Raw genomic sequence first — 27,661 nt, forward strand, 5'->3', positions numbered from 1 at the left:
TTCATTATTACAAAAGAGGATTTTATTTCCATTTTTTCTGGGTGTACTATATCGCAACGGAACACTGCGCACGTCTATTATCATATTAAGATTCTTGCTACAGAATTAAGAAGTTTGTCCATTTGGTCAAATTTCAAAGTTTTTCCTTGGCATTCTTACAGGGCTCGTCATCACTTAAGCACACGAATTATTGGAAGTGCCAGAAATGTGATATGAGACTTGGAGCAGGTGCTTTCGAATCAGAGTTTGCAAAAGTTGTTAGCTGGTTAGATGCAAGAGGTCAGCACAAACATCCATCCTAATTTTGAAAGGGGGAGATGCACATCTCCAGATTTTGACCAGAAAGTAGATTTGCTTTTCAGGCTTCATGTACTATTAAGGCTGTCTTCTTATTTTTTATGCATGCTTTGTCACCTCTGCTTCCGTTACCAAGGAAGATTTGTATTATTTTTAAGCAGTAATGTAAAATGCCTTGCTTATATTCTGGAATTGTCGTACTTGTTAGGCACCTGATTAATGTAAGTAGTTATATAAACTCGTTGTGTATATATATACAAACCATGCCTAAAGTATTATCCACAAAATGTCCATCCATTCTAAGTCAAATACTATAGGTCACAGAAAAGTCTAGTATGCATTGCATGTGAATATACATATGAGCAGTACATGAATCACTGAGTAAATATGGCACTTTTACATATTTTCCTGGATGTCATACAGAATTAGGAAACAATCTTCTCTTAGCTGACGCATTTCTAAAATACTGTAATATGGTTTTGGAAAATACACCCCACAGACCAGACAGTGAGAAGTTTAGAAAAGTCAACAGTGCAGCTACCTGAGTTTGTTTCATTAAGTTTAAGCAATTAAGAGTAATGTGATATTTTAGCGTTCACTGTGAGCCTGAGGGTTGTCCACCCACAAAAGCCATGCTGCCTAACCCTGCTACAGATAAAACAGCACAGCTCTCCAAGCACATGGCTCGGCAAGATGATGAACTGACCTAGCAGCTCAGCACCTCCGAAGTGACTTGTCCCACCCTGTCCTTGCCCAGACCCTGGCTGCAGAGTCCTGTCTCCTTGCTACTCCCACCCTAGTGTCCATCTGATCCTTTGGAGAGCTGATCCACCAGAAAATTAGTCCCTTTTTTCAACTGGCTTAGTCTTCTGCTGGCTTAAAAAGTTGATTTGTCCTGTGAAGGGATCAGACCAGCACCAGACCAGTAAAGGTACAAGAGAAACAGCTGGAACATGTTGGCAGGAACAGGGAACATGTGAGGAGGAGCAAACTGCCCCTTTTTGGTGGCAGTGAGCTCTTAGATTGACTAAGCTGTCTCAGCAGACCAAACCCTTGGAGAAGATACAGTTATTAGTGCAAAAGTGCTTAGACCGGTATAGTTTATTCCTATCAAAGTGAATAAAGATATGCCAGCACAAGGCACTTCATACTCATGTAACTGTGTCCACATGAGGGGTTGCACTGGTATAAGTATAATCAGTAACAAACAAAACCCCAGCATCCCCTAAGTGATGTATTTACAAAAATGGCATAGAACAAGTCTCCAACCTTCAGTTATGAGGTGTGCACAACTTCCATTCAGAAAATAGACCACAACCTACACATGAAACAACATTAGACACAAAATAAATTAGGGATTTAAAATGCTACATCTAGGAATATAAAGATTTTTTTAAAAAACTTTAAATGTAATCCCATATTTCAAATCTAAGTAAGAGAACTATACAGCTCCACTGATTACTTGGACATTTTAAACAGTTTACATTCATCAGGGACAACAGCACTTTGGTTTACATAATTAGGCTAATATGAGCAATGAAACATTTCTCTCCCTCACATTACATCAAAGTGAAATACATTTAGAATATATATACTGCCAAGCTGTTCCAATAAGTGCATTCCATACATGAGTTAAGAGTAGCTCTCGCAATAGCTACATCAGTTAGAGGTCTTTAACAGAACTAAATCAAACCCCTTCAAAAAAGCTTGCTTTGATTCCTTCATGCCTGACCCATTTTTGATTAATCACATGGATCTTCTCCAGAACATAGCCAAGCGCAAAAAATAAGTCTGACTTGGTACTGTGGCAAGCCCACATACCAGATTGCATAGCACACCCTGGATTAATGAGGAAATTCTCATTTTAGTTCGCCTCCCCACCTTTATAAGTCAGACTCTTAAAACAACAGTATGCTTTTGTACCAAGCTCAAGAACTCAGATTAACTGTAGCTCAAGACACTCAACAGGCAGTTAGAAAACATTTAAGAGCAACCAACCTGACAATCATCAAACAATTATTTTACATAACTTTAAACAATTAGCAACTCAACCTCTGCAATTTAAGAACAGTGTTGCCTCCTAGAGAAAGAAGTACTTATTTCTAGCTATTCTTGCAAAGCATTTATCCAGTGCCTGCATCTGACTCAAATATGTGTTGCTGGATAGGATGAAGAGATGTCCTCCCAGCAAAATATTTTAGTAACATATGGTTATTTTTTTATTAGCTTAAATTAGCTTGCGAGCCGCACGTGAGTTATCATATACCTGCCAAACTTGCCTAAAAGAAAGCAAATGGCTGGATTAAATAAACAACGGAGCATGGCTTCAGAGGATAAAGTTCCCAACCCAATGCACAATCACTACGGATTATTACATTATTTTAAAAAACAGACTTCCAACTGTATGAATTCTGGTTTAATTACTAGCTGGGAGATGAAAACATACCCTTCATCACCATCCTCTGGTAGGCTGAGACTTCTGAGAAGTTAATGTAGTCATTTCATCTCATTTTTGCAAATCTGCAAATGTTCCTGTGCTGAGCTTGGTTATATGATACCCAAGCTCAATTAAGGAGAGTATTAGATGCTATTTCCTTGTCAGAAGCTTTACAAACTAAACACGATTGCACTTTTTCTGGATCCCATTCCTGCAAGGTGCCAAGCGTCGCAATGGGGAAGTGAACTGAGGGGGGCAGAGGATACTTTCTCCCTTGCAGGACGGGGTGTTTAGTGGATGATGGGGATTTTTCTAGAGAGTGTTTCATCTCGCTGGGTTGGCGTTTCCAACGCAGTGAGTTCATTGCACCCCCTCCGTTCAAGTTAGCAGGAAACGGGCAGCCGCATGCCTTTGCACTGTTTGGAAAATCTTCAACGTGAGTCGCTTTGGTCCTGACTCCTCTGTGAACTGACCTTACTCTTCCCGCACCAGAGAGGAAATCGCAGTCAGTGCCTCCTACTCGGCGCAGTGTGTGAAGGGACAGCTAGACTGAACTTGCCAAAAGGCCCCGAAGGAGTTCTGCATGCTCCCTCCAACCCATTAAAATACATAGACAACGTTTTCTACTTGCTTTGACCATCTGAGAAAACCATGTCATAAACAAAAAAGGATGGTCAACCCAGATTTGATCTTGTTAGATGTTGAACACCTTCTCCTGCCACTGAAGAAAAGAGGAAACAAGGTATTCAGCACCTGCAGCACCACCCATTGAAGACCATGTCCTAAGGGATTAACGATAAACCAGGAAGACAATATAATCATCTATTACAAATTATGCAACCCAAAGCATACATCTTAAACACAGTTCCCCTGTTGGGATTAGGCAAAGGGAAAAAAAAAAATCAGCAGATAAAACCATTTACTTTCACCAGTAAAAATTAAGTTACAGACACCCTTGTTCTCAGGGCAAAACAAACTTAAAAAATATCTTAAAACAGTGAAAAAATACAAGAAAATTTTATTTAAAAATATATGTACTCCTTACTCCAAATTTGTTTGTACAGAAAGGATTTGTTTCAAAAAGAAAAAAAATAATGACAAACTAAATGCATATTCGGAGTATGCACTTTCTACAGTGTATTTGGTAAAAGCGTTATTTCTGTAAAACTGAGCGAGAGGAAGTTAGTTATTCAGCTTTCATTTGTTCCCTGACATCAGAAGGCAACGTTTCAAACAAGGTGTCCTCTACAGTGAAACCAGTTCGCTTCAGAGCTCTACATTCACCGAGCTCAGGTGGGAGGATTTCAAAGTGATTGCCTTTAATATCCAAGTAGGAGAGGAATACCAAATTACCAATTTTAGGTGAGAGGACTGACAAGTTATTTTTCCCAATTTTTAGAGTCTTAAGTTTTTTGCAAAAGTACAGTTCATCTGGCACGCTCTCCACTTTGTTGCAAGTAATGGAAAAGTACTGTAAACTCTGCAGAACTCCTATTTCAGGTGGGATAAAGCGAATGTCATTGTAAGACAAATCCAAATATCTGATTTTGTTGCATAGGAATAGGTGGGATGGAAGAACCTCTATTTTGTTATGGCTGAAGGAAAGCCGCTCGAGACTAGTGAGTTTCTTTATATGCTCTGGGATGTACGTGATACTGTTGTACCACAGCTTTAGGATTGTCAGTTTTCGCAGATGTTGAAAACTTACTATTTCTTCAATGGATTTGAGGTTGTTTTCCTTTAGATCCAATTCCTGAAGACTAAGAAGGCTGAAGACTGCATGCGGTATACGCTCTAAATCACAGTGAACCAATTCCAGCTGTGTCAGGTTGACCATCTTCTTCAGGTTGTTGAGCATCACTAACTTAGTGCCATCATTATGGATGCACAATTTTTGCAGGTGACTAGAAACATCGACAGCAGATTGTGGGATTTTGGACAAATTACTTTTTATGTAAAGAACTTTAAGGCTTTTAAGTTCCCGAAAAGACTCCAGTGTAATGTTTTTGGAAATATCATGACTTAGGGAGCCAATTAAATAGAGCTCTTCCAAATTTCTGAGGCCATACATCCAGTGTGGAAGTTCTCTGATATCATCAAACTTGACGCTCAAGATCTTGAGGTTCTCCTTCAGAAATGCCAAGGCAGCACTGTGGATCTTCACAGAGCACTGGTGCAATGAGAGCTCCTGGAGATTGTCCAACTGTGCAATGGTTGCTGGTATCATTACGTTATTAATTATTTCAAGTTTTAATGACTGCAGCTCAGTAATTTCAAAAACTGTGTCTGGTAGTCCAGAGAGCATGAAAAGCTGTAGCTCCAAATGGCTATGGGAGTTTGTCTGTAGCCTCTGTCGCAGTTTATCTGCAGTCCACTCATTGTTTAGGTTCAGCTGTTTCAGCTTATTTTCACTGACTTCAGACAGGAAGACAGCAAACCGCTTGGAATAGAGAGGATCATACTGATCGATCATATGAAGCATAAAAGCAAAGTCATTCTTGACATCTGGGATATCATCAATTCCTGTCTCTTGCCGAACATATTCAAAAGAATATTCTTTCAGTGAACGGTAGAACAACCAGTATAGGGTATAAAGGCATGTGAGGCCATAGATGCTTACAAAGCACAGGTAGCAGTAAGAAAGTTTAGAGAACAGATGTGCCATCGTGTGATTACAGCAAAAATTCTTATATCCTGTCATGTCTTCAATATCAACGTTACAGACTACTGTAAAATTAACTTCTGAGACAAGTGCTGTATTGTAAGCAATAATAATAAGGAATTTAATTACCTTAAGGACAGTCTGGCGAACATACATGACATAGAGTATATCACCCTCCTCAACATGCAGTCTAAATTTCTTCACCTTTTCAAACAGTGCTTTGGCCTGTTCACCTTCTTTCTTATCTAATGCCCCAGGTGTTCCCTTATCCACAACTAACTTCTCAGGGATTGATTTTAAAGACTGTGTCTTGACCAAAGTGCCTTCAGTGCTTGGCTGGGTAGTATTAGACTTGCTTACGTTGTTCTTCCTGTTATCTTTCTCTTCAGAGTCTTCCCCTGACACTTCGGATAAGGCTCTTGTTGTCCAGGGAGAATCGAAACATTTCCCGAGTATTGAAATGAAGTGTTCAATTTTGGAGCTCGATCCAGGGAATTTGAACCAAAAGTTACTACACAGCATGAAGACCAGTGTGTGTATAAGGACAAGATAAGGGAAATACTTGGCATACCAGTGCAGAGCACGTTCATAGCACACCTGATTTATAAAGCTGTACTGCTGAAGGTCCAAATCAGTCTTCAGTCCTTTCATTTCAACTGTAGCTGGAGGGGTGGATGGCTTGGGTGGAGGAAGGGGGGTTGTATCTGGGATTGTGTTAAACACATTTGAACTATTAGATTGGTTCTGGCAAGGCTGTATGCGCTTCGGAAGGCATATTATCTTGTCTTGCATGACCTGAAACGCACAAAAAGATATCTTTTAAACTGATGTACAAACAATGGTGGCAGTACCAATGGGTAGCTGTCCCTGGAGTTCCTCCGGCTGCCAGGCATTCCTCCCCACAGCCTGGCACGTGGCCCCACAGACTGTGCTATTATTAATATTATTCCAAACAAGACACTTGTTCTATATGCCAAGAACTAGGTCACCCCTTTTCATCCATGGTTAGCTTTCCATGATTTGAATAAGAGGGCATTGAGATAATCCAGAAAAAGGAAAAGTGTGAGTAATGCATCCAGAAGAGACCAGGGATCTCCTGCATTGCTCTCCCTGGAGACAGACAGCTCTTGCCAGGTGTATTCACCCTGGCTACACAATGTTCAGAGATAGCTTAGGCTTGAAAGAAGCATAACTGCCTTCATGTGGCTGTATGCTCACACTGTGATGTCTTATCACACCGAAAATGGCTGACAAAGAGCTAATGTGGGCATATCTATGCTGGGACATTATTAATCTTCAGTCTTAATAAAGATAGATAGGGATAATAGAGAACTGACAGCATTTGTGTGCATCTGCACATGGACATCATTTTTATTCAGTTTCTCATAGATTTACATAGAGTCCTTATACCTCCTGGGGGAAAAAAGGTAGGTCTGTCCTTCTGTCCTTGAGTCTGTCTATAATGCAAAAAAAAGCAACTTTCTTAATTTGGGCTGGCCATCCAAGTTGACAAACTGAGGTCAGAGCACCTTTAGGGACCAATCACCTTTGGTTCAACTTGGGCTATCAGTTTGATTTCAGTGCAAGGCTCCCTATAGGTCTGAATTGAAAATGCTAATCCATGTGATAAACTAAGGAGCTCTGTTATTTGCCCTGAATGACTAACTGGGATTAGCCCAAACTAAGAATGTGTGTGTAGTGTAGATGTATTCTTTGACATCATGGTTGTTGAAAGCACTAAATATAGGGTATGTAGACAAGAGTTACCAAAATCAGATCCTCCTTGATGATCCACCCTGGTGCACGGAGATGCTGAGATGAGACCACATATGTTTTGAACAATATCAGTGCCATAACTGTTGACACGTCAAAAACTCCTGCAGTCGATCTTTGTCTGTAGATGCTACTCTGATATACACCCTTACTTACACCCTGGATTCATGCCTCTGGTAATAAGTTGGAATAAAAAAAATTGCCTATTATTTGCAGTGTTTCCACACATTATTTTCCAGTGTGCTTCATCCAATGAAGCAGGTAAACTTAAAAATAACAGATGTTCTATTTTGTGTGCTTAAGCAAACACTTAGCTACTAATGCAAAATTCAGCCCTCTATAAAGAGACTTTCAAACATGGACATCATATCTTTTCATCTGAAAATACCTGAAAAAGGAGAACACAGGCAAAACTACAGTTGATTTCATGTGAAATTTGGGACGTAGTATGTGAAAATCTTGGGCCATGTAAGTGAGCGAATTCCCCTGAAATAAGAGCTCTGTCAATGTGTCCCTTTAGCTCCATTTCTAAGTCATGCCAAGAAATGCGAGATCCATGTTTGAGCTAGTACTATAACTTCCTATTTTCGTGGAGTCCATCCCAAACAGTACTTTCCATTTCTTTTCAGCTTTTGGCTCTTTAGCAAAATGTAAGTAACAGTGATTGATAGTGATGTCAATTGTTTACATGTAAGCATCCTCGGAGATGCTTTGGTATGGAAGAGGCATAATATTAGTTGTGGGTGGTGTTAATAAAATAAGCACATTCATTTTAAATCTCTTTGAAGCATAATGACCGAAAGAATTTTAACATTTGCCAAATAAAGAAAACCAGAAATTACAAAATTACATTTTTCAAACTTTTCAACAGAAAAATGCTAACAAATAAGAACTTCAGTTGATCATCTGTTTTGTTATGCCAAATTGTGGTGAAAACAGGCATCCAGGCACAAGCCAAAGCAACAGCTCTTATCTTAGCTGGCACTGCTCCATTGACTCTAGCGCAACTCTGCTGATTTACAGCTGCTAGAGGTCTGCTCTGTGTCATTTGATGTTGCTACCTAAACAGCTTTAATCCTGGGACCAGCAAATTTCTGCTTTGTTCACAGTGAACCCAAGAGATAAAACAAGATGTGACACCATCCTTCGGAGGACCTTCCTCGTTTGTGGTGTTCCTTCAGCACCCGAGAGCACCTGCCTCGCTTCCATCCCATTTGATTTACCTGTAACGTGCACCCAAACACACCGATCATCAGCATGGCAACGGAGAGATAGTCCGTGAACACATCCCACCAGGGTTTCAGCACCCTGAATGCCGGCTGCTGCTCCGAGAACTGGCGAAACTCAGTCACGGGAATCATCGTCCTGCAAAAGAGCAAGGCCAGCGCTCAGCCTCCTGTAGTCCATACCCCTCAGTCTATACAAGCAAGTACTTCTGTGAGGTTTGAAAAACCTGCTCTGGAAATGAAACTCCCAGGATGTGGCATAAAAGTTCCCAGCTACCACCCAACCGGTCCCCCTGACAGCCCATCTCAGAAGAGGGATGCTCATGCTGTCCCCCTGCAGCTCCTGTGAGGAAGGGAGAGCAGGACCAGGGTCCCATCCATGCAGGCAGGCAAATCCCTCTCTGCATTGACTCCAGCTGTAGCTGGTGGGTCAGTGAGGCCTTCTGAATCCCCCCAAACCAGCCCGTTCTGTAGATAGAGACATTCAGCTTTATACACATTAGCCTTGATCTCAAAGGTCTGGCTAAAACGCTTGTCCTGCGCTCAAATTTCACAGAGCCTTTCAGCTATCATGTTTCATTCACTTCCATTTTATTCATAGTGGTTTCAGGGATGCTTTGGAATATTCGTATGCATACTCACTGCAGTTTCAAATCTACTATGTTTTGAGTGCAAGTTGCTAAAGTGCTTTAGCTAACCAAAACTACAGGCAGATCAAGGGCTTTATCTTCACCTCAGATGTCTAGGCTTACATCATCACCCCTTCTGAAAAATCTGCTAACACATGAGCATGTACAGGCAAAGCAACTGATGTTAAAGCCTACAGCATGTTGTGTAACTGAATCCCCGAGATCAAACCAGTAATGAAACTCCACAGTAAGTTACGATGGAAAGATAAATTTGCATGGGAATGTAGCAAAAATATTCCCAAGGGCAATTTACAAAATTTGTCCTTAAACTAACATCATAAATGCTCACTACAATCACTTCATATCACAGTAATATTGGAAGAGTCTATAATCCTGATTCAGCTGCAGACTGGGACCCATTAGCATGGGTTTGGTGCCATCCAGCTGTGCGCAGGCTTAGCGATAAGCACACACTTGCTGACATGCTGCCTGGGGACTTAAGGGATTCAGTTCATTCAGAGCCGGCATTCCAGCAGGGAAGGATTCAGGCCCTAACGGCTGCAATTCATCACAAGCATACAGCCATCCCAAGAATTTATAACTGACTCCCACTACACTGGCCATACTCGTGTGGAAAGATGCTCACTTTGACACCTTCTCAGGGACTGCTGTGCCTCTTCTTGCCCAGCTGATCCTCAGGAGGCACCGCAGTCCCCAAAGGCACAAGGTGATGTCTGTAAAATGAACTTGGGTTAGTAGCTAGACTGGGGCTTTGCAGCTTTCTGAGTGAGTAGTACAAAAACTTCTTTACCCTTGACTCCTGCTCCCCTCTCCTCTGGCAACCCTTCTGTGTTGCTTTAAGCACTACTTGGCCAGGCAGGAGAATGTCTCTCTGAGCCTCTTGTCCTTCTAAAAGCTGTCCCCAGGATGCACCCTACAATGCCAGATGAAATCACACACACCTCTCGCATGGCAGGCAATCCCCAAGAGAAAGGTGGGCTGTCCTCTGCAGCACTTGCAAATTAATAGACCATCAGTGAAAATGATGGCAATGCAAGCCTGACTTGACACAGCCAGGTCAGAGGCTCGGCAGCATCCATGCCAACAGGCCTGAATTGCTGCAGTGGTGGCAAAGGAATGCAGCATTCATTATCAAACTGCATGCAGCCAGGAGCCACAATTCTGATTTTTGTGTGCTTGTCTGGCAAATGCTCAGCAGACATACCAGGGAAGATAGACCTCTACAGCAAACAACAGCTAGGGTAGCTGCTGGGACAAACCTTTGTTGCCTTTCACTTTTCTTTTAGAAATACTGGTGGAAAAAATGGATCTCAATAATTAGAGGTGCCCCACGCAGCTTTAAGTACATGCCCAGCTCTCCTTCAGCTCAACACAGGGAGAGGAAACCCTCCGCTGGCAGCTCCCAGTGGTGCCTGAGCTGAAGAACATCACACACTGATCTCTCTTCCATACCCACATGAATTTCACTGCCATCGGTAAGGAATTACCCTCCTGTCTTTTATTTCCACATAAAATGTAAGTGACTGGCAATAGCTGCTGGTAAGCTTTAAAAAATAATTTTTCTACCAAGCATTGAAAAACATAGAAAATTCTTAAAGGAATACACTAACACACATGTTGGCTAATCAGTTGCCATGCAACAGTCCTGCTAAAAGCTTTGTAACACATATACTGCTGTCGGCTCAGGTTTTGAGGCCAGTTAGCTGACTGGAATGCCATCGATACACCCAAGAATATGTATCAACAGATTGCCTTAAAATAATGACATTTTCCCCCTCCCCCTGCCCCTTTAATAATGGCTTATGAGTGCTTTTTCATATTCTGATGCCACAGCCTCTAGAGGTCCTATTTGTAAGGTTTTTCCAAAAGTATAGACACTTTGAGTTCAGGTAAGGCAGAATCATGTTTCCTACAGCGGGGACTCTTGAGAAAACACGAGTGTTCACATGCACCAAAACATGCGGAGACCCAATCCTTGCTGGTTAGACATCTAAGCGACTCTGTGGATCTGAGCCATGGCGTTATGCAAGTCGGCAGTACTGAAACAGGGGCAGCACCTGACAGCAGATGGAACTGGAACTATCTTGCAAATTGCTGTGCAGGGACAGCTTTCTAGACCAAAAATTAATTTGGCTGTTGCATTTGATAGGCTTCACTCTGTATTTTTAGGGGTCTTTGTTGTATTACATATTTGCTTCATTTCTTCTAAGTGATGTGTGGGGAATTTAGATGAAGGCAGATAGTTTCTGGCACCACAAATATGTGCTGCTCTGATCCCTTTTTCCCTTTAGAGGCTGCTGTTTGCATAGTGTGACTCCTCGTTAGTAGAGTGCACATACTGTTACCCTGGTTAATGGGCCAAGCAGAGGGAGAGCTGCATACAGAAAGACTCTGAGCCATGACAGAAACCCCATCTCTGAGGGTGGAAGGTTTGCAGTCCAACACCAAACATCAGAATCTGTCTGACGCTTATGTTTTCCTTTATTGTTAAAAGAAGAAAACAAATGTTACTGAATGATAGCAATAGTACTGCACATAATAATGGTAAATAAACCAACGACATCTAATGACAGACAATATTCTTTAACTTCGGGAAAAAAGATGTTCACAAGAAGCTTTAAATGGAGATTGGACATGAAAAAGTGGGATAACTGTTTTCCAACACACTCTGGAGAAACCCTATTGCTTCTCCCCTTGCTGCACTAGCGATAAAGAGAAAACGCTAGAAAGAAGTGCAGAGAAGCCTGGGCTTACTAGTGCTGCTGGTATCTGCATGCAGAACAGAATGACACAAAATTATTTTTATTTTTCTCCCTTTTCCCTCTAGCTTCTTTTCCATTCTGGCCTGTCCAGTGACTGAAAGGACATCTATTACCAGTGGCTCTGAGGCCTCACAAAAGCCACAGCAGGTCCATGTGGCTCAGAGCAATCCTGAAAACGCCCTCCTGGCTGCGGCCAGAGTCTGGCTCTTCCCCACTGCTACACCCAAGGCCGCACCACTGCCAGACTCATTTATAACCACACACAAACCAGGTCTGTACAAAATAAAGTGATTAGTCAATGATTAGTTTAAAAAAATCAAAACAGGGATGCTAAAAAGACACATTGCAGTCCAAATCACAGTAAACTCTGGGACAGCACACTCTCTACTGTAGATTCTTATCTCTTCTTATACCAAGGAGGTAGAAGAAAAGGACTTCAACATTTCAGCTGGTGAAAACTAAGACAGCATTACTAATTTCAGTTCACTCACATTCAAAATACTGTTTAATGGCTCAATACATCGTAGCCGAAATGTGGAGTCTGACATGTTAAATACTATTTTAACCTACTTTAGGAAATATTGAATTCTAAATATTGGATAATTTTTTCAATTAAAATCAGAACTCGTTCTCTTTTTTCTCTTGCATTTCTAATAACCCTCAGTCTCTAGAGAAAAGAAAACCATCCACGAGATAAATCATCTGGTATTCAGCTACCAGAAGGAAATAAAAAAGGAACTTGGATTAAAAAACAGTTGCACTGGCTGTTAAGCAGTGCTGAAGAAAAGAGCTGAGGGTTTGCCAGATCAAATAACAAACAAACAAACAAACAACAAAAACTGAGAGGAGGCAAACTAGTAGGGTTTTTTATTATTATTTTAAAAGTTCTAGGAAATGTAGAAAACTTGATGAGTGAAAATGAATACATGATAATAAGATGAAATACTGGAATCCAGGTACAAGGAAGGTGTGACATTTACTCCAGCAGAAAAACTAACTACAGGAATCAGCTACTGCATGGGCAATTAGGAGCAAGAAACAACTTAATGTGACCTAAAAGAGCTAAGGAGAATAAATAGATCCAAGTCAGAGAGAAAAGTATTGGAAACAAATTAGACTTAATAAATCAAGAGATTTAATCAAAGGATGATTGTGAAATGGCCACACCGTGGAGCAAACCAGCTTCTCAGCAATTGGCCTTCATCAAAGTGAATAAAGGAAAGCAGTGGGTACAGTACGGAAGTAATGACAGCTCTCGCCAGTGCAGCTAAAGAGAAAAACGAGTATGTTTTACAAATTGGGCAATCCGTGTGACGTGCATTGCAGAATATAAAGGAAATTAATTAACTAACTTCCACCGGTGGCTCAGAGGACACTCGGGTGGGCAGCCTGGGGGTTTTCTGGGCAGGGACTGCCTTTGCAGCACTGGTGCCCCCGGGGCCGAGGCTGCCGGGCAGTGGCCGCACCTCTGCCACCAGCGCTGTGTCAGCAGGGCCTCTGTGCGCACAGGCACATAGATGCTGACGAGCACAGTTTCCAGCTGTAGCTGTAGCTATCCTACCTCCACCAGCGACAGCAACCCAATGCAGCAGCCCTCCGCAGCCGTGGCACAGCGTGCCCAGGCTGGCACTGCTCACTGCCGGGGCTCTTCGGCAGTGCTAGCTGTCACAGTGTGGCCAGCAAAGCCCCGGGGACAAGCCCTGGCCTCGGCTTAATGCTTCGCAAGCAGGCGCTGTGAGCTGCTCCCCGTGGCTTTGTGTCTACCGAACTTCCGTGACCTGCCTTGCAGCAGCGCGCAGGGGACCCCAGTCGGAGACAGGGCCCACCATGCCGGATGGGCAAACGCTTGGGGCCACAAAAGTTTATACACTTGACCTGCCTGAGACGCGATACACTCCCCCATTAAGCTGTACTCATCTTGCATCTTGAGAGATGCTTTACAAAGAAAAAACATATTAATACTCAGAGAAACGCCCCTCTGGTACAACCCTGAAAGAAACCGCTTTTGGCTTCTAGCAGCTGCCAGGCCCCACGCTCCAGCTATTGCTAGGTGATGGCTGCTATTTTTAAGCAGATTCTCACAGAGAATTCTCTTCATTCATTTTATGGGGCGCAACTGCATGGATTGACACCAGCCCTCAGCAGAATTGGAGGGTACGCTGCTGGAGAGCGCTCCGTTACCGGTGAAAACTGCCGCGCCGCTCCCACGCTGCCCCACCTCAGCTCTCAAGGCACAGTTTGTAGAGACACTGGGATTAAAAAAGCACACCGAGTGAAACAGAAACAAGTAACTGGGGGGCCCTGCCTTTATCTCACCTGCGACAGGTCCGCTAGCTAGCGTTCCTCACGGAGGCAGACCCCCAACAGCTCCCACCGCTGCCCCCCACCACGGCAAGACGACCGCCAGGCCCATCTGTGCCGTGCTGTCGGGAAAGCTGCCGACTGCTCTGCGCCCTTCCACAGGCAACGCTCGGTATTACCCATTGACACCAGACAGCCTGTGCCCCAGCTATGGCCTCCTTGCCCAGCAAAGCCCAAAGGCCTCTCCCCACACTTTGCTGACCCTCACACGACAGAGAAGCGGTGTCACTGCTGCTTCGTGTGCTGTAGGCAGGAGACCAGGACTTGCCAGAGCTGTTTTTGCCACACTACAGGTGTTATTCACCAGAAGTCAAGCCCTCTGCTCTTTCCTTCTTCCAGTAGCGGTTGCTCAATCATGTTGCCATGTGTTGAAGCAATCACTGTCATCCATTGCTTGTTTTAGGGGAAGAACAACAGCCACACACCAGAATTGGGGCCCCAGGGTGCTGGACAGGCAATTAACATCCAGAATTTACAGGTTCGGCAGGGGCAGGGTATAAATAACACACCAGAAGGAAAAAGGAGGAACGTAGCAGGAAGAGAGAGACAACATTGCAGAAATAGTGACATTTACAACTGGGAAGCATAAGAAGTTGGTGAGATTTCTTAAGCTGGCTAGAAATGTTTAAATGATTAGCCAGATGACATTTAACCACATTTCCCTGACATCGCATCAACCCTCCTCAGACGTAGGATCAGCACCACCACCTCCTGAGAGTGGCACACAGTCCAAGCAAGTCTCAGATGCTGTGGCCGTGGCCGTGACCCCCCCAGAGGGAAGGAACTTTCCCCTTGGTGTGAGAGGCCTTGGGCTGGTGGCCGCAGGGCCACAACCACAGCCCGGCTGAGTACGCCAGGAGGGGTCAAGGCTGAGATGTCCTCAGGAGACAATCCAGACTGGGACTGCTTGGTCTTTCACATCAGAGATCTGCTAAAAGGAAAAAAATGCTGGCCTAGGCAAAACCCACCCTCCTCGCTGTTTTAAACATACTGCATGTGTTAGGATAAATTATGAAATACCTTTTGGGAATAGTGCTGCTAGTAGGTCTCTGGGTTGGTTCCCATACATGATTTATTGCATATTCATCTTCACTAAAGGAACAGGGCACCGCACATATTTAACACACAGAGCGCTTGCGACCTGGTGGCTGGGACTCAGCAGAGCCCGAGTGCTGTGGGCTGCGTGTGCAGGGTCTGCACTCCAGTGGGTTTTGCTTTACGCAGGACATGGCACTGCACACCCTGAACACCACAGCCCACTGTCCTTGGTTGTAAACATTTGTTACTCTGCATAAATACCATAAAGCTGCTTTTCAGGTGGTTCCGTGCTGTCTGGCCTCAACCACCTTGGCCCAGGAGCTGAAGTTAAGCTAAAGTGCTTCTCAGCACAGCGCCTGAGGCTGCACTGAAAAGCAGAATTTTGCATTCTTATTTTGCCTGATTGGGAACTGCACACTGAGGAAGTTAAATAAGCAGGGATAAGGGAGTTTTGCAGTTAGGTTCACAGTGATATATTCTTAAATACCCAATTTAAACAAAATCACTGGTCTATGCAGAGCCCCAGGGCCTAGGGCCACAGTCTCCTCTAACTGGGGCTGAGAGGCCCAGCCTGGCACAAAAATGGCTTGGTACTAGCATCATCAGTCATATTTTCTGTTGATTATAACTCTGCCAAATTTGTATTTTTGGGTGGGATTGAGTCCCCTAAGGAAAAACCTGTCTAATTTAAAACAAAATTTAAATTAAGATCTGGGCAGCAATTGTTCAAAGCATTTCTAGAAACAAGGTTAGGGAAACGACATTGGACTGTGCACACTACAAAATTTGCAGTCTTTTTATTTTAAACTTTCCAGACCCACCATACCCCAAAATTTGGCCTGTGTATCGGGGACACAGTTTTTACTGGAGTGTGAACAGCTGCCCACAGCTGGCTAATTTACAAACCTTTGGAAACTGTGGTTTTGCATGTGTCCTTTGATCTCAGCAGCTGAACACTTTGTATTCGGCACATGTCCAGGAGCCCCTCACAGCTCCTGGCACTGCCCGTGCTGGTATCACAGATGACAGATAACGAACTGCTTCACTTCATCACCTATCCCGTAAAGGACTAAAAGTAGACACAGGGACAAGGCACCAAGTCTGGAAAACTGAGATTAGACTAAAGGGGAAATAAGATGATAAGGGCTGGAATTAGCAACTCCTAATTCCCAAGAGGTTGATGTTCTATCCTTATCTGTGTATTCTCACACACATTGTACACGCAGTTGAATAATGTCTGAACTACCATGACATTCGGTTTTGGTAATTATCTTGCCAACTGTTGGCACTGACCAAAGTGTCCAGCATTTTGGTAAGTGTACGTGCTTGGTCATTTCCCACGTAACACACGATAATACCTCTGCTACTAAATTCTCCCTGTATTTGAGGCATTTCAGGAGACCAGTTTCCCTGCTAGGCTTTACAGCCATTGGTGTTTCCTGTAATGTAAAATTTAATTTTAAAAATCCAAAACCAAAAACCACCTGTCAAAAATTTTTGTTTGGAAAAACTACTTTGAATGCTGGCTATTTGGGAGTATAGCAAAAAAGTATCACATGTTGCAACTTTTTCAAACATGACAGGTTACTTTTTGTTCCCTTGACTGTAAGGAAGATTTTCATAGGAAGAAATGCTACTAAGAAATACAAACAAATGATGCTGTTGCTTAAACATAAATCCCATGTTAAGGAACTGGAAAGCCATTAAAAACAAACCATTTGCATCCAAACAGTTATTTTTAAAAGTACATGTGTTTACTGTATTTTCAAACAAATTCATCTTCTTGGGGCTGAGGCTGGCGAGGAAATGCGGCCTTGGAGGAACAACAGAGCATGAGTCAGGAGTCCCCACTGAGACCCAGCCGTGAGCTCCCTGTGCTCCTGCTTCGGGCACGCCACATCGACACGCCACGCCGCCACTTCTCCAGCTGCAAAACAGAAAGGTATCTACTTTCTTTACTACTTTTGCTGGGAAATACGAATGAATAGTACTACAAAATCATAACATACTGCTTTTTCCAGTTCTCCGCAATGATTGCGTCTAAATTGATAGCTTGTCAAAACTTCCCTGCAAAGCCACTGGAATTAATTTGATTTCATGCTACACATTACCAAAATTATGTGTCACAGTTGGTATTAGTTTGCAATCTGGGGCGCAGACAAAATACAATCAGCCCACAGACGACATTATTCCAGCACCCACAACTTGGTGGTCCTACAAAACATGTGCAACCCATGCAGTTTTCACAGAGGCTACATCTGCGCCAATGTGGATGAAAGCAAGGTGGTCACGACCAGGCTGTCACGTGTGTGACAGCCGTTCAGTGTAGAGACAGGCCTTCATCTCCAGGTGCACCGATCGGAGAAGGCTCGGCTATGCCACCTGAACTGCAGCACAGTCACAACCCAACTACTGGAAAACTGCCCTCCATTATGCCAACTGCCACAACCCAGCTTCCCCAGGGCCCAGACTCTGCAGGTCCGCAACCGTGGGCAAGACTCCAACAAATCACCATGGATTTAGTTGATTGAGAAAACTGAAAAGGCTGTAACTTCCAGAAACTTGCTGAACACCTAGACCTTTTCCATTCTTTTCCCTCTGAGTTACTGAGGCCCACACTGCAAGCACCCAGCGTACATTTAGGTTTCAGCTGCCCCTCTACCTAACACGCAGGACAGAGCGTGGTGCATTCAGAGGGGGCAGTGAATCCCCCTGCTCTGCTGTTGGTACCATCTGCGGCGGCAGTGGAAGCTCAAAGGCCTGAATCCAGATAGAAGGGACATAAAGAGCAGACAAAAAGGATGTGAAGAGGATGTAACTTTAATAAACTGCATATCAAAATATATGCTGCAATTTCCACCTACACATACGGTTAAGTGCCGCTTTGGCAATGGATTCCAGACAATAACCTTGTTGTTTGTTTCAATTGAGTCATAGTAATCTTTCATGTATTACACACCAAAAAGACTTCCTATTGTCAGCAGCTCTTTGACTTCGACTTGTTTGGACTGAAGACGAAAAAATGTTCAGGACCAGATTCTGCCAGATAAAGTCTCAGTGAAATCAATAGGAGTTCTTTCTGTACCAAGCACACAGGCCTGTGTGGAGATTTGGCTTTGCTGAGCTATTAGTCCAAATCTAAAGAAAAGTACACTCTATGCATTTCCATGTCAAAGACTACTTCAAAGGCAACACTTACCATTTTTCAGCTCTGGGAGTAACATTCTTAGTTTATCAGGGCTATCACTCACGCTGCCGGCCCTCTTTCCAGCACTGCAAGATGTTCTTAATGCGAGTGAAAACCTTTAACAGCAAACCAAAGCACTGAGCAAGAAACTATCCAGTAAGTGGTATTTTAGTATTCCTGAAATATGTCTAAATGATTGAGAAAAGTAAACTCACATCAAGTTTTAATCAAAGTTACACCAGGTTTTCCACAAACACTTGTTTAACATACTCAGATAATGAAGACAGAAAAAAATGCCAAAGAGTGTAATAGGACAGACAATATTACACAAACCAGTGCCATTCATTGTCAAAGGAGTCAGGGGCCTCAGGCTAATACAAGTGCTCATAATAAAAAAAGTTCAGCTGATATAATTAAAAATTAATTCCTAATTGGGAGAGGAAGCACAAAGGGTCCATTCTGAGTCTTGAGCAGCTCAACCATCTGAAAAGTTAGTCAAAAACTTTTTATGCAGTGATTGAGCCAAAAACATTAAAGAAATGCCCGTTTTCACGATTTGTGAGACTTTTTCGTATAAAGGATCTTTTCTGCTCCCGCCTGCATGCTACACAAGAGGGCTTTCTAAACTTTGTGATAGTCTCATAAAACACAGATCCCAAAACGCCTGGATAAACACACAGGTATTCTCAGCCTGAAACACAGCTGATGAATTTTCTTACCCCCAAACCATCCTTTGTGACAAAAATCCCCAACAATAAAAGTAAAGCTCATAGTCTCATTGATAATCCTGAAAGAATAAGAAAGACTAACATAGATAAATTCAAGCACATAAAATGGATGTGATCTACACATACTCGAAGATAAACACAAACAGTACAGCATCAGAACTGCTATTCACATCAGATGACTTTTAAAGATCATAAACTTCAGAGATGTGGAAAACCAGAACTATCTGCCTAAATTCTCTATTGGACTTTTTCAGTGCAGTGTCCAGCCACAGCCCACCGAAGAGGGATTAGCTCTAACCTTGTTCCACCACAAAGTCTGTTGCTGCATCGTAGAACAGAAAGAAAGGCTGCTTCCATCAAGCCTAAACTTTGTGAGATCAAAGCAGTTTCTTGGGGGGGTTCTGACCACACTATAGCAGGTGTGCAGGTCTTTGAAATTATGCTGTCATGGGTAAATGATGGCAAAGAGCAAATATTCTTTTTAATCACATTACACTTAACAAAGGGCTTTTTCGACAATATTGTCTGTGAACACCCATCTTGCTCTAAAAGCTTGCATGAAAACTACCTACCCCCGAGACAGCTCATCAAGCATTCACATCAACTGGAAAATGAGGTCTCTAACGGTGCTCACTCAGAACACCAAACCTGCTTTCTGACAGCAACCTGCACTTCTGAGCTGTTGCATTCTGCTGTAAATCACATGTATATCAGGATCTTACACCACTGCACACTCAGGGCAGGGCTTGACCTACACTCTGCCTCACCATATGCTCCAGAGCAAGCAATTAATCTAAGCTCCCACCTTGCTTTCAGTGATGAGTAAATAAAATAGGAAATGTTCTCAGCACTTCAGGAGTCTTATTGCTGGCTTGTTGAATTTTGGTTTCCCATCAAGACAAAAATCACTATGTGCTATTGCCACGGAATGGAGATGTGAGCAAGCGTCTCTATTTTCAGCAGATCATAGTTTAGCCCAGGATTTGAAGTGTATAAGAGCCTGGATGCTGCTCACCTGAAAGTCAATGGAAAAGTTAAAATTTACTTTGACAGAGAGAGAAATGGATCTTCAATGCTACTCTACAGGACCAAATGTTTTCACATAATGCTGGTTCAAATTGAGTGGAACTTTGTACGCTTGCCGTGACAGCAGCATTAGCAACTTTCCATGGAGAACAATGCCATTCTGCACTTCAGGGGCGGCCTTTGGTTTACTTTAAAACCAAGAAAAAACATGCACTGTATCTTAACACAGGATTCCTCCAAACAAATGGAAAATGAGCAAAGCACATACACGGCACTATCCTACCTTTTAAAAATCTGAGCTGATCAAACTCTAGGTTGTAAATCAGTCCCTCATGGGAGAGGGAAACAGAGTGGACACAACCTCCACACTGGAAGAAAAAGCTAAAAAAATCATCCTGGTCCAAGCCTATGACTCTCTGGATGATACAGTTGTAAAGTTTATGCTGTGTCTGATAAGCTGCTTGTGTCAGGCACTAAAATGTAAAATGAATACAGTGCAGGAAAGCTGATCCAGGGTCTGTCAGGATTAAAGACAGCTCGAAGACACTTTGCCTGCCTCGGGATGGGAAGACAGCGATGACTGCCCCGTATTATGAATGAAGGCAGTGGAACAAATGGCATACTCACACATCCCAAGAAGGTGAATCAAACCTAGTGTCTTCCTAGTGGGAAAGAGATCTTAGAAACACAAACCGCAACAAAAGTCATTGCCACTACAGCTTGAATTTGCATCAGAGTTTTGTCGCACAAAACCCCTGGGCAAACAGCTAAAGGATGAAGAAGAGAGTAAAGTTTCTGTTACGTTGAGCATGCAAAATCCAACACTTGTTAATATTCTTCTGACAAATCATTTTGGGAGAATGGCTTCTTTGCTTCACTAAGTAAAGTTTTAAGGGAAGTATTTTGGGGTTCTCTTTTTTTTTTCCTGAGGTAAATTGTTTCATTTTCAGAGTTTTCTTTAATATATAGCCCCTCCCCTGCCCTTCACAACACTGTGACAATGAGGACAATATCTTTTCACTAAATTTTCTCAAAGAGGAAAAAATCCTGTAAAATTAAACGCTAGCTCCTGTTATTGTGAATTGTTTGGACGGTAATTGAAATTTTTTTTTACTTCCGCAGCATTCAAAAAGGCTGGGGCTGGGAAGTGCCTTTCTGGTGGTGAATAGGGGCCACTTCTACCAGTTGCAACTGAGGTCAACGGACAATCAGGGGAACTGCTCCTCCCAGCACTCTCTGACCCAATTCATTATTTTGGGTCTTACTGTGTCCTCTCTCTGGCGCTAAGGCCACCTGAATATTGTTTAACCCTCTCTACTGCCCAGCCTGGATGCCGCCCCCCCCCCAGTCAGAGCTCCTTATCGTGGGTCTCAAAAAGCAGATACCACAGCGGGATGCAGCTGCCTCAGGAAATCAACTCAAACTGGTGCAGGAACTGATTGCAAGATAGCACCAAGCACGGAGGCAAGGAACTTGTGTGAAGAATTGAGCAGTCTCTGATTTTATTCTTCACTGACAACCAGCGTTGGCCGTTTCCAATACTGGGCATACAAAGTAACTAGATTTTTAGGCTTTCCAGTGGAAAGTTTCTTTCTAAAACTGCTTACGAGAGTAAATAATAACAAAAAACCCACAGAAAGTTCTATTACAGTAAAACCTCCAGCAGGGCCCATTACTATGCAGACTGGAAGAAAACAGCATCACGGCTGCCACACATTTAGCAAACTCAGAATGCAACTGGAAACGGAAATGATTCAGAAACCACAGGTGCTGAGCACCAGGCTGCTGCGCCTCACTGGCAGCCCCTGGGCACCGGCACTTGCGAGACAGCAGGAATCCAAGACCAGGTTAAAATTAGGGATCAACTCGGAACTGTGCTAAGCCCAGCTCTCGATGCTGATCTGCACCACAGGGGCAAACAGGCATTTCCAGGAGAAGAGTGAGCCCAGGGGAGCAAGTGCTACCCTCCTGACTGCTTTCATCATGCCAAAAAGAAAAGTAAAAGCAGGTCTAATACACCGGGGCAGGGGGGAAATACACGTACTTGGTTGAACTGGGAGGGGAGGGGGGTTTTATTTATTATTTATTTCCAACATTGCCATCTTTTTCTCCACTATCTTGCAAAGCACCTTTCTGCCTGGCCAGTTTTTTACAGCATCATTCAAGCCCACAGTGCTCTGTGCGAGCAAACACGCACATGTGTGCCTTCAAACAGTGCTGCTCATGATACTGAATCTTTCCTCACAGAAAGTACTTATTCCAGAGGTAAAAAAATATCTAAAAAGGCAAGCCATAACTCACATACTTATCTGTGCAATAAAATTCCTCGTTTTTAAACGTTTTCATCCTAATGAAATTCTAGTAGGATACATTCGGCAGTCTTTCACAAGCCTCTCATTTTGCTTGGTCAACTCTTTCCAGTGAACTGGACAAACCGCATTTCGTGAATAATGAACAAAACCGCCCATCACACTGCGACAAGGCAGAGTTGGTTTTAAACCGATTTAAAATCGGAATGGTTTTTTTGTGTGTTTGTTTTAAATCTTCTCGAAGACAGAGCCACGAACGCCGGAGCCTCGCAGTGCCGCCGGGACCCGCGCTCCCCTCCCGACCGGACCCGGCGGCAGGGACCCGCCGGGACCCTCTGGGGCACGGAGACGCTGCGCAGCCCCCGCGGAGGGACGGCGCTCCCGCATCCCCTCCGCCCGCCGGCGGGCGCGGTGGGAGCGCGGCTGAACCGCCGCCTCCCCGTCCCGCTGCCAGCCTCCCCGTAATGCGGGTTGGTTTGGGTTTTTGGGTTGGGTTTTGGTTTTTTTTCCCGGGGAAAATACCGTCAAGGGCTTCCCTCGAGCCGCCCGTCTCCACGGCGACCGTTTCGCCACCCCCACCCCCCGGCCTCCCGCCGCTCCCGGGAAGCCCCGCTTGGCTCCGGGCCGCCGCCCCGCGGGGCACCCCCGGGGCCGCCCGAGCGCCGCGGCCCGGCAGCGGTGGGGGGGGCGGGTGCCCCACCCGGCAGGGGATGCGGTGGGGTGGGTCGGGGGGGAGGGGGGGGCTGCCGCGGCCGCTTCCCGGCGCCCCTCCCGCCCCAGATAAAGTTTGGCTCCCGCGGCGCTGCCCAGGGACGGGGGCGGCACCGCCGATGCCGCCGGCGGGCGGAGCGGCGCCCCCGCAGCCGCTGCCCGGGCCGGGCCGGGTCTCCCCTCCCCGCGGCGGCTCCGTCCCCGCGCGGCCCCCCTCCCCCCGAGGCCCCCCTCCCCGCGGCGGTGCCCCGACCCCCAGCACCCGGCGCGGCCCCGCCGGGCGCGGGCGGGGGGGGGGGGCGCCGGGAGAGGCCGGCCGGGCGCGACAGCGCCTACCTGGTGCGCGTCCGGGCGGGGGGGGGGGGCGGGGCGCGGGGTCACGGGCGGCGGCGGCGGCGGCGGCGGCGGCGGCCGGGCGGGAGCGCGATCATGCCGCGGCGCGGTGCGGGGCTGAGCGCGGCGGGCAGGGCCGGGCCGGGCCGGGCCGGGCGGGGCGGGGAGGCGATGCCGCCCGCAGCCGCGCTCCGCCCGCCGCCGCTCCGCCCCCCGCCGCCGCGGGGCCACGTCTCCGGTCTGACGCACGCGGCGGCGGCGGCCGGGGGGCGCCGGTCGGGCCGGGCAGCCCCCGCTGGCGGCGGCGCTCCGGGCGTGCCGCCCCGCGGGCCCGGCCGCGCTCCGTCCTCCCCCGCTCCCCCGGAGGCCGCTAACGGTGAGCGGCAGCCGAGGCCTCCGGGAGGGCCCGCGGCATCCCCGGCTGACGGCGGCCGTCAGCGGCGCCCGGACGGCGCCGCGAGGTGGGGGCTGGCCGAGCAACGTGCCGGGGAATGGGCTTGGGGGCGGTTTCTCCTCCTCCGCAGAGCGCGGTTGGTGCCGTGGGCAGTAATGAGGGGTGGAGGGGAGGCGGGAGCGGCCGCCCCCCGCGCTGGCGGGCGGCGTCGGTCCGTGTCTGGAGGATGGCGGCAGAAGTCGCGACGGGAAGACCTCGGCCTCGGCGCGCAGGGCCGCGGAAAGACTATAAAGCGACCGGGCTGTAAAGCGCCGGGGATCGCATTAACAACAGAAAAGCGTCTCAAAGAGTGACAATTGGAAACACAAACTTCTGGCCCAGCAATTCAAAAGGCGCAGACTGAAAGCTGCTGCTGAAAGAAACCACAGATTTGAAGGGACTTTTGTCCAACATTTCCAAGAAAGATTTACATCTCTGGCAGAACGAAGAGACGGGACAAATTCTGCATCAGAGGGAGGTACTTGCCCTCTCATGACTCACCCCTAACCTTAGGGATAGCTGTGTATCCCCTTAGGGACAGTACAAATATGTAAACAAAGAAATACAAATATACAGGCCCACTGGGGGGGAGTTAATGGAAACAAATACAACATGAGGCATCACAGCTGTTTTGCTGCAAAACCACTAACTGGATTGGGTTGTGGACCGGGGGTCTGCCATGGATAGCTGTGGGTAATTCTGACTCCGCATACTTTCTGACACATCTGCTTCAGGGACTGCTGAGGGCAGATTCAGGTTCCTCATTTGGGAATCACTGATGTGATTTATAGCTGTGGGAGTGCAGCTCTTCATTTGACTGAAGTGTTTACTTAAGTGCTTCACCATGTAGAGCTGCTTTGTTCAGCTGAAGCCTCGAGGCTTTCAGAGGCACCTCAAGAAATGAGGGTCTGAATCTGGCAGGAGCTGGAGGAGGTTGTTGGCATAGCTGCCTCCCAGTCCTTCGGTGCCGCCAGCCTAAAAGATTTCAGCAGTATTGCACCGTTACGTATTTTAAGCTCTAGCCCCGTGCTTTGGGGGATATGGCTGAGGAATAAAACAGGACAAATGAGCAAGGTTTCCATATGGACAAAAGCACTGGGTTTCTTTTTTGAGCTAAAGAAATGGTTATGGTGACTGCTGCATTCATTTTCTTTTTATTGGTTTCTTTCCATTACTCTTAACTCCTGGCAGCAGCTTAGAGAATCCCTCCCTGTCCTGGACGGTTTCTTCTTTCAGACATTTGCAGGCAGTTGTTCTGTTCACCCTTTCGTCATCGCTTAGCTCATTTAATCTTTTCTCATAAGTCAGTCCCTCCCGTTACCTAATCATGGTGCTGCTTTTCCCTGAACTCCCTCGCAGTTGCTCATTTATTTTACGGTGACATGGTGGCCAGTAATCCTGCCATTGTTAACGTTTCCTGTTGTGGACTTTTGGGTTATTTTTGTTCAGAGTTGCTGCAGTACTTGGAGGACTGAGCTAAGCTTCCCCTGTGAAGAATAATTACAGGCAAGGTCACTGGTACTGCAATAGAAAACATAGTCCATGGATAATTATAGCTGATGGGTTTGGGGATGGAGGCTTAGTACAGTTCTGGTAGGTGAGCTTCTGGTGGAAGAAGGCCCAAAAATTCATGTTTGATATTAAACACCTTTGCTCCACTGGAAAAAAATTTGCTGCCTGCAGAAAACTGCAATTTATTTGTGAATTCCTGCATTATTTTCATTAAGACCATCCAGGCAGGTGAAGTCTGAAGTAATTTTGGGTTATTTATTTTACTAGAAGTATTCCAAAATGATAGGCAACAGGATTCAACCATCTGTATGACTGCAAGTTTTTGACATCTTTTGATTTCATGTTGCCTCTTTGGTTTTGATTGACTCTAGAGGAACGTGGGACAGGTCACATAAGAAATGCCATCACTGCAAACTTAGTACATTTGCCTTTACTGTCAATTGTCCTGTTCTGTACTTTGTAATTTACAAACCCCAGAAGTGTTACTGCTGCTGCTGAGTGCTACCTTGCAGTACTTACGCTACAACAACTAAGAGCAGTGCTGGTTTTGCACCTGAGTTAAAACTATCACAGACCAGCCTCCAAACCCAGTTGGACATAGGGACAGATCGCACCGTCAGTGCTTACATGACAGTTATCTCCTGTTCATGTACCTGTGGGCTGATTCCCAAATGGGATCCACGTTCAGGATGCCCAATCCTGAAGTCCTTGCTCAGCACCAACATAGCATCTGCCAGGATACAGCCCCCACCTTCTACTCATTCCTGCTCAGAGTTTTGGGTTTTTTCTCCTTTTTTCTCCTCTCCAATCCCTTAGTAATTTGAGGACGTACCCTGAAAAAACTCAAAGCCATCCCATACGCAAAAGTCTGGGGTCCCAAGAGCAGCCCTGAAGTTGGGGCTGAGGGGATGGTGCTGCTCAGAGCTTGACAGACCACATCCCCTCTCAGCTTGAGGAGAGATTGGGGCAAGAAAGCAGAGGTTTGAGTGCAAGAGCTTCGCCTATACTTGGAAACACAATGAAAATGCTTTTCATCAGTCATCTCTCCAAAAGCTGTTGAAAACAGCATAATCTGCTAACACAGAAAAGCTAAATTGCTTTCAGACCAAGTACTGAAAAACTGCTGCTGTGATTTGATTCAGCTCAAATCCAAAATGCACGATTTGACAGCTCTAGTACTTCTTAGCTGCTTGAAGTTTCTGTCAAAGTTTATCTTTTCCCCTAGCTTGCTTTTCCCTGGTTTTACATTTTAACCCCTCTCCCCTCAGATTAGTGTTTTTGAAATACGAACTTTAAGCGCACCAGATGTTTGAACAATAGCAGCGCACTGGAAATACAGACTAAGTTGCATGGATGCTATGGGCTGAGTCTGGGCGGCTGAGTCTGGGCAGAAGCGAAGCTTCAGAGCAAGGTGAAGAATATGCTATCATTTCTTAAGACCGCAGCATTTTTTATGTACTAAAACCTGCTTTAATCAGAAGGAAAACACTGAAAGGATGTTTAATCTCATGAGCTCTTCTGTTGTTCCTAAGAGGAGCCACGTTCATCACTGGTACGATTTCAGTGAAAGCAGTGCAGTTACATCAGGGGAGAATTTGGCCCAATTAGTTCTCTGTAGAGAAGCTATTGACAGCTGTCCCCCCCGTATCTCATGTTGTTGAGAAAACAGAGAGCTAAAGAGATGCCAAAAGAAATAGGACTAACTCCCATTTTCTGACCTTTGGCTGAACCGGAGCTCCTGGATCTGAGCGGTGCTTTACCCCTATTACGCTTCTGATCATCATTAGGTTTTCTTCAACGATCCATCTGAAAACATCTTCCTAACTGGGGAGCTACGCAGCTGTGCTTGGTACAGCTATTGCAGCTCTGAGCCACTGAGCCGTGTGCTTCATGGGATACAGCATCTAATCTAATTTTAGATGTGATGCAATGAGTGGGGGTAGCTCACGTGAAGCAGGAGGGATGGAGCCCAGCAGCCAGAGCTCAGAACAAGCGCTTTATAATTACTAAATGCTACTTGCAAAATAACGGAGGCTTTTATTACTACCAATGCACCTTTATGGGTGTGACAGAATAAACAAGCAGCAGCAAGGACAAATGCTTCTGGGGGAGGACATTTGGACAAGAGTCAGTCACCAGGCTCGCTGTCCTCAGGTGGTAGCTGAGGCTGCCCCAGGTTTGGTCCTTGCCTTCCAGCCTTCCCCCTACTCTCTTCC

The 27,661-nt window shown here is 45.4% G+C and overlaps 1 protein-coding gene across 2 annotated transcripts; it reads right to left on the bottom strand.

The window, feature by feature from the left end:
* Positions 1-27,661, bottom strand: LRRC8C (leucine rich repeat containing 8 VRAC subunit C). Of its 2 annotated transcripts, none has more exons than XM_075039058.1 (3): positions 27,164-27,661; positions 8,393-8,534; positions 1-6,191 (listed from the first exon to the last, which is right to left on the bottom strand). In XM_075039058.1, the coding sequence occupies exons 2-3, from the start codon at positions 8,528-8,530 to the stop codon at positions 3,921-3,923; spliced, it is 2,409 nt and encodes an 802-aa protein (XP_074895159.1). In that variant the 5' UTR covers positions 8,531-8,534; positions 27,164-27,661; the 3' UTR covers positions 1-3,920. The 2 variants fall into 2 exon arrangements, with proteins under 2 accessions (XP_074895159.1, XP_074895160.1); XM_075039059.1 differs by lacking the exon at positions 27,164-27,661 and adding an exon at positions 23,504-23,527.

Source organism: Buteo buteo, chromosome 10 (assembly GCF_964188355.1).
Source record: "Buteo buteo chromosome 10, bButBut1.hap1.1, whole genome shotgun sequence".
Classification (NCBI taxonomy): Eukaryota; Metazoa; Chordata; class Aves; order Accipitriformes; family Accipitridae; genus Buteo; species Buteo buteo.

What these genes read in the sequence shown, in the direction of transcription:
- LRRC8C (XM_075039058.1), bottom strand. Translation starts at nt 8,530, where the DNA reads ATGATTCCCGTGACTGAGTTTCGCCAGTTCTCGGAGCAGCAGCCGGCA. An exon ending in TGTTTGGGTGCACGTTACAG is followed by an intron (nt 6,192 to 8,392) that starts GTAAATCAAATG and finishes TGTGCGTTTCAG; the next exon opens with GTCATGCAAGACAAGATAAT.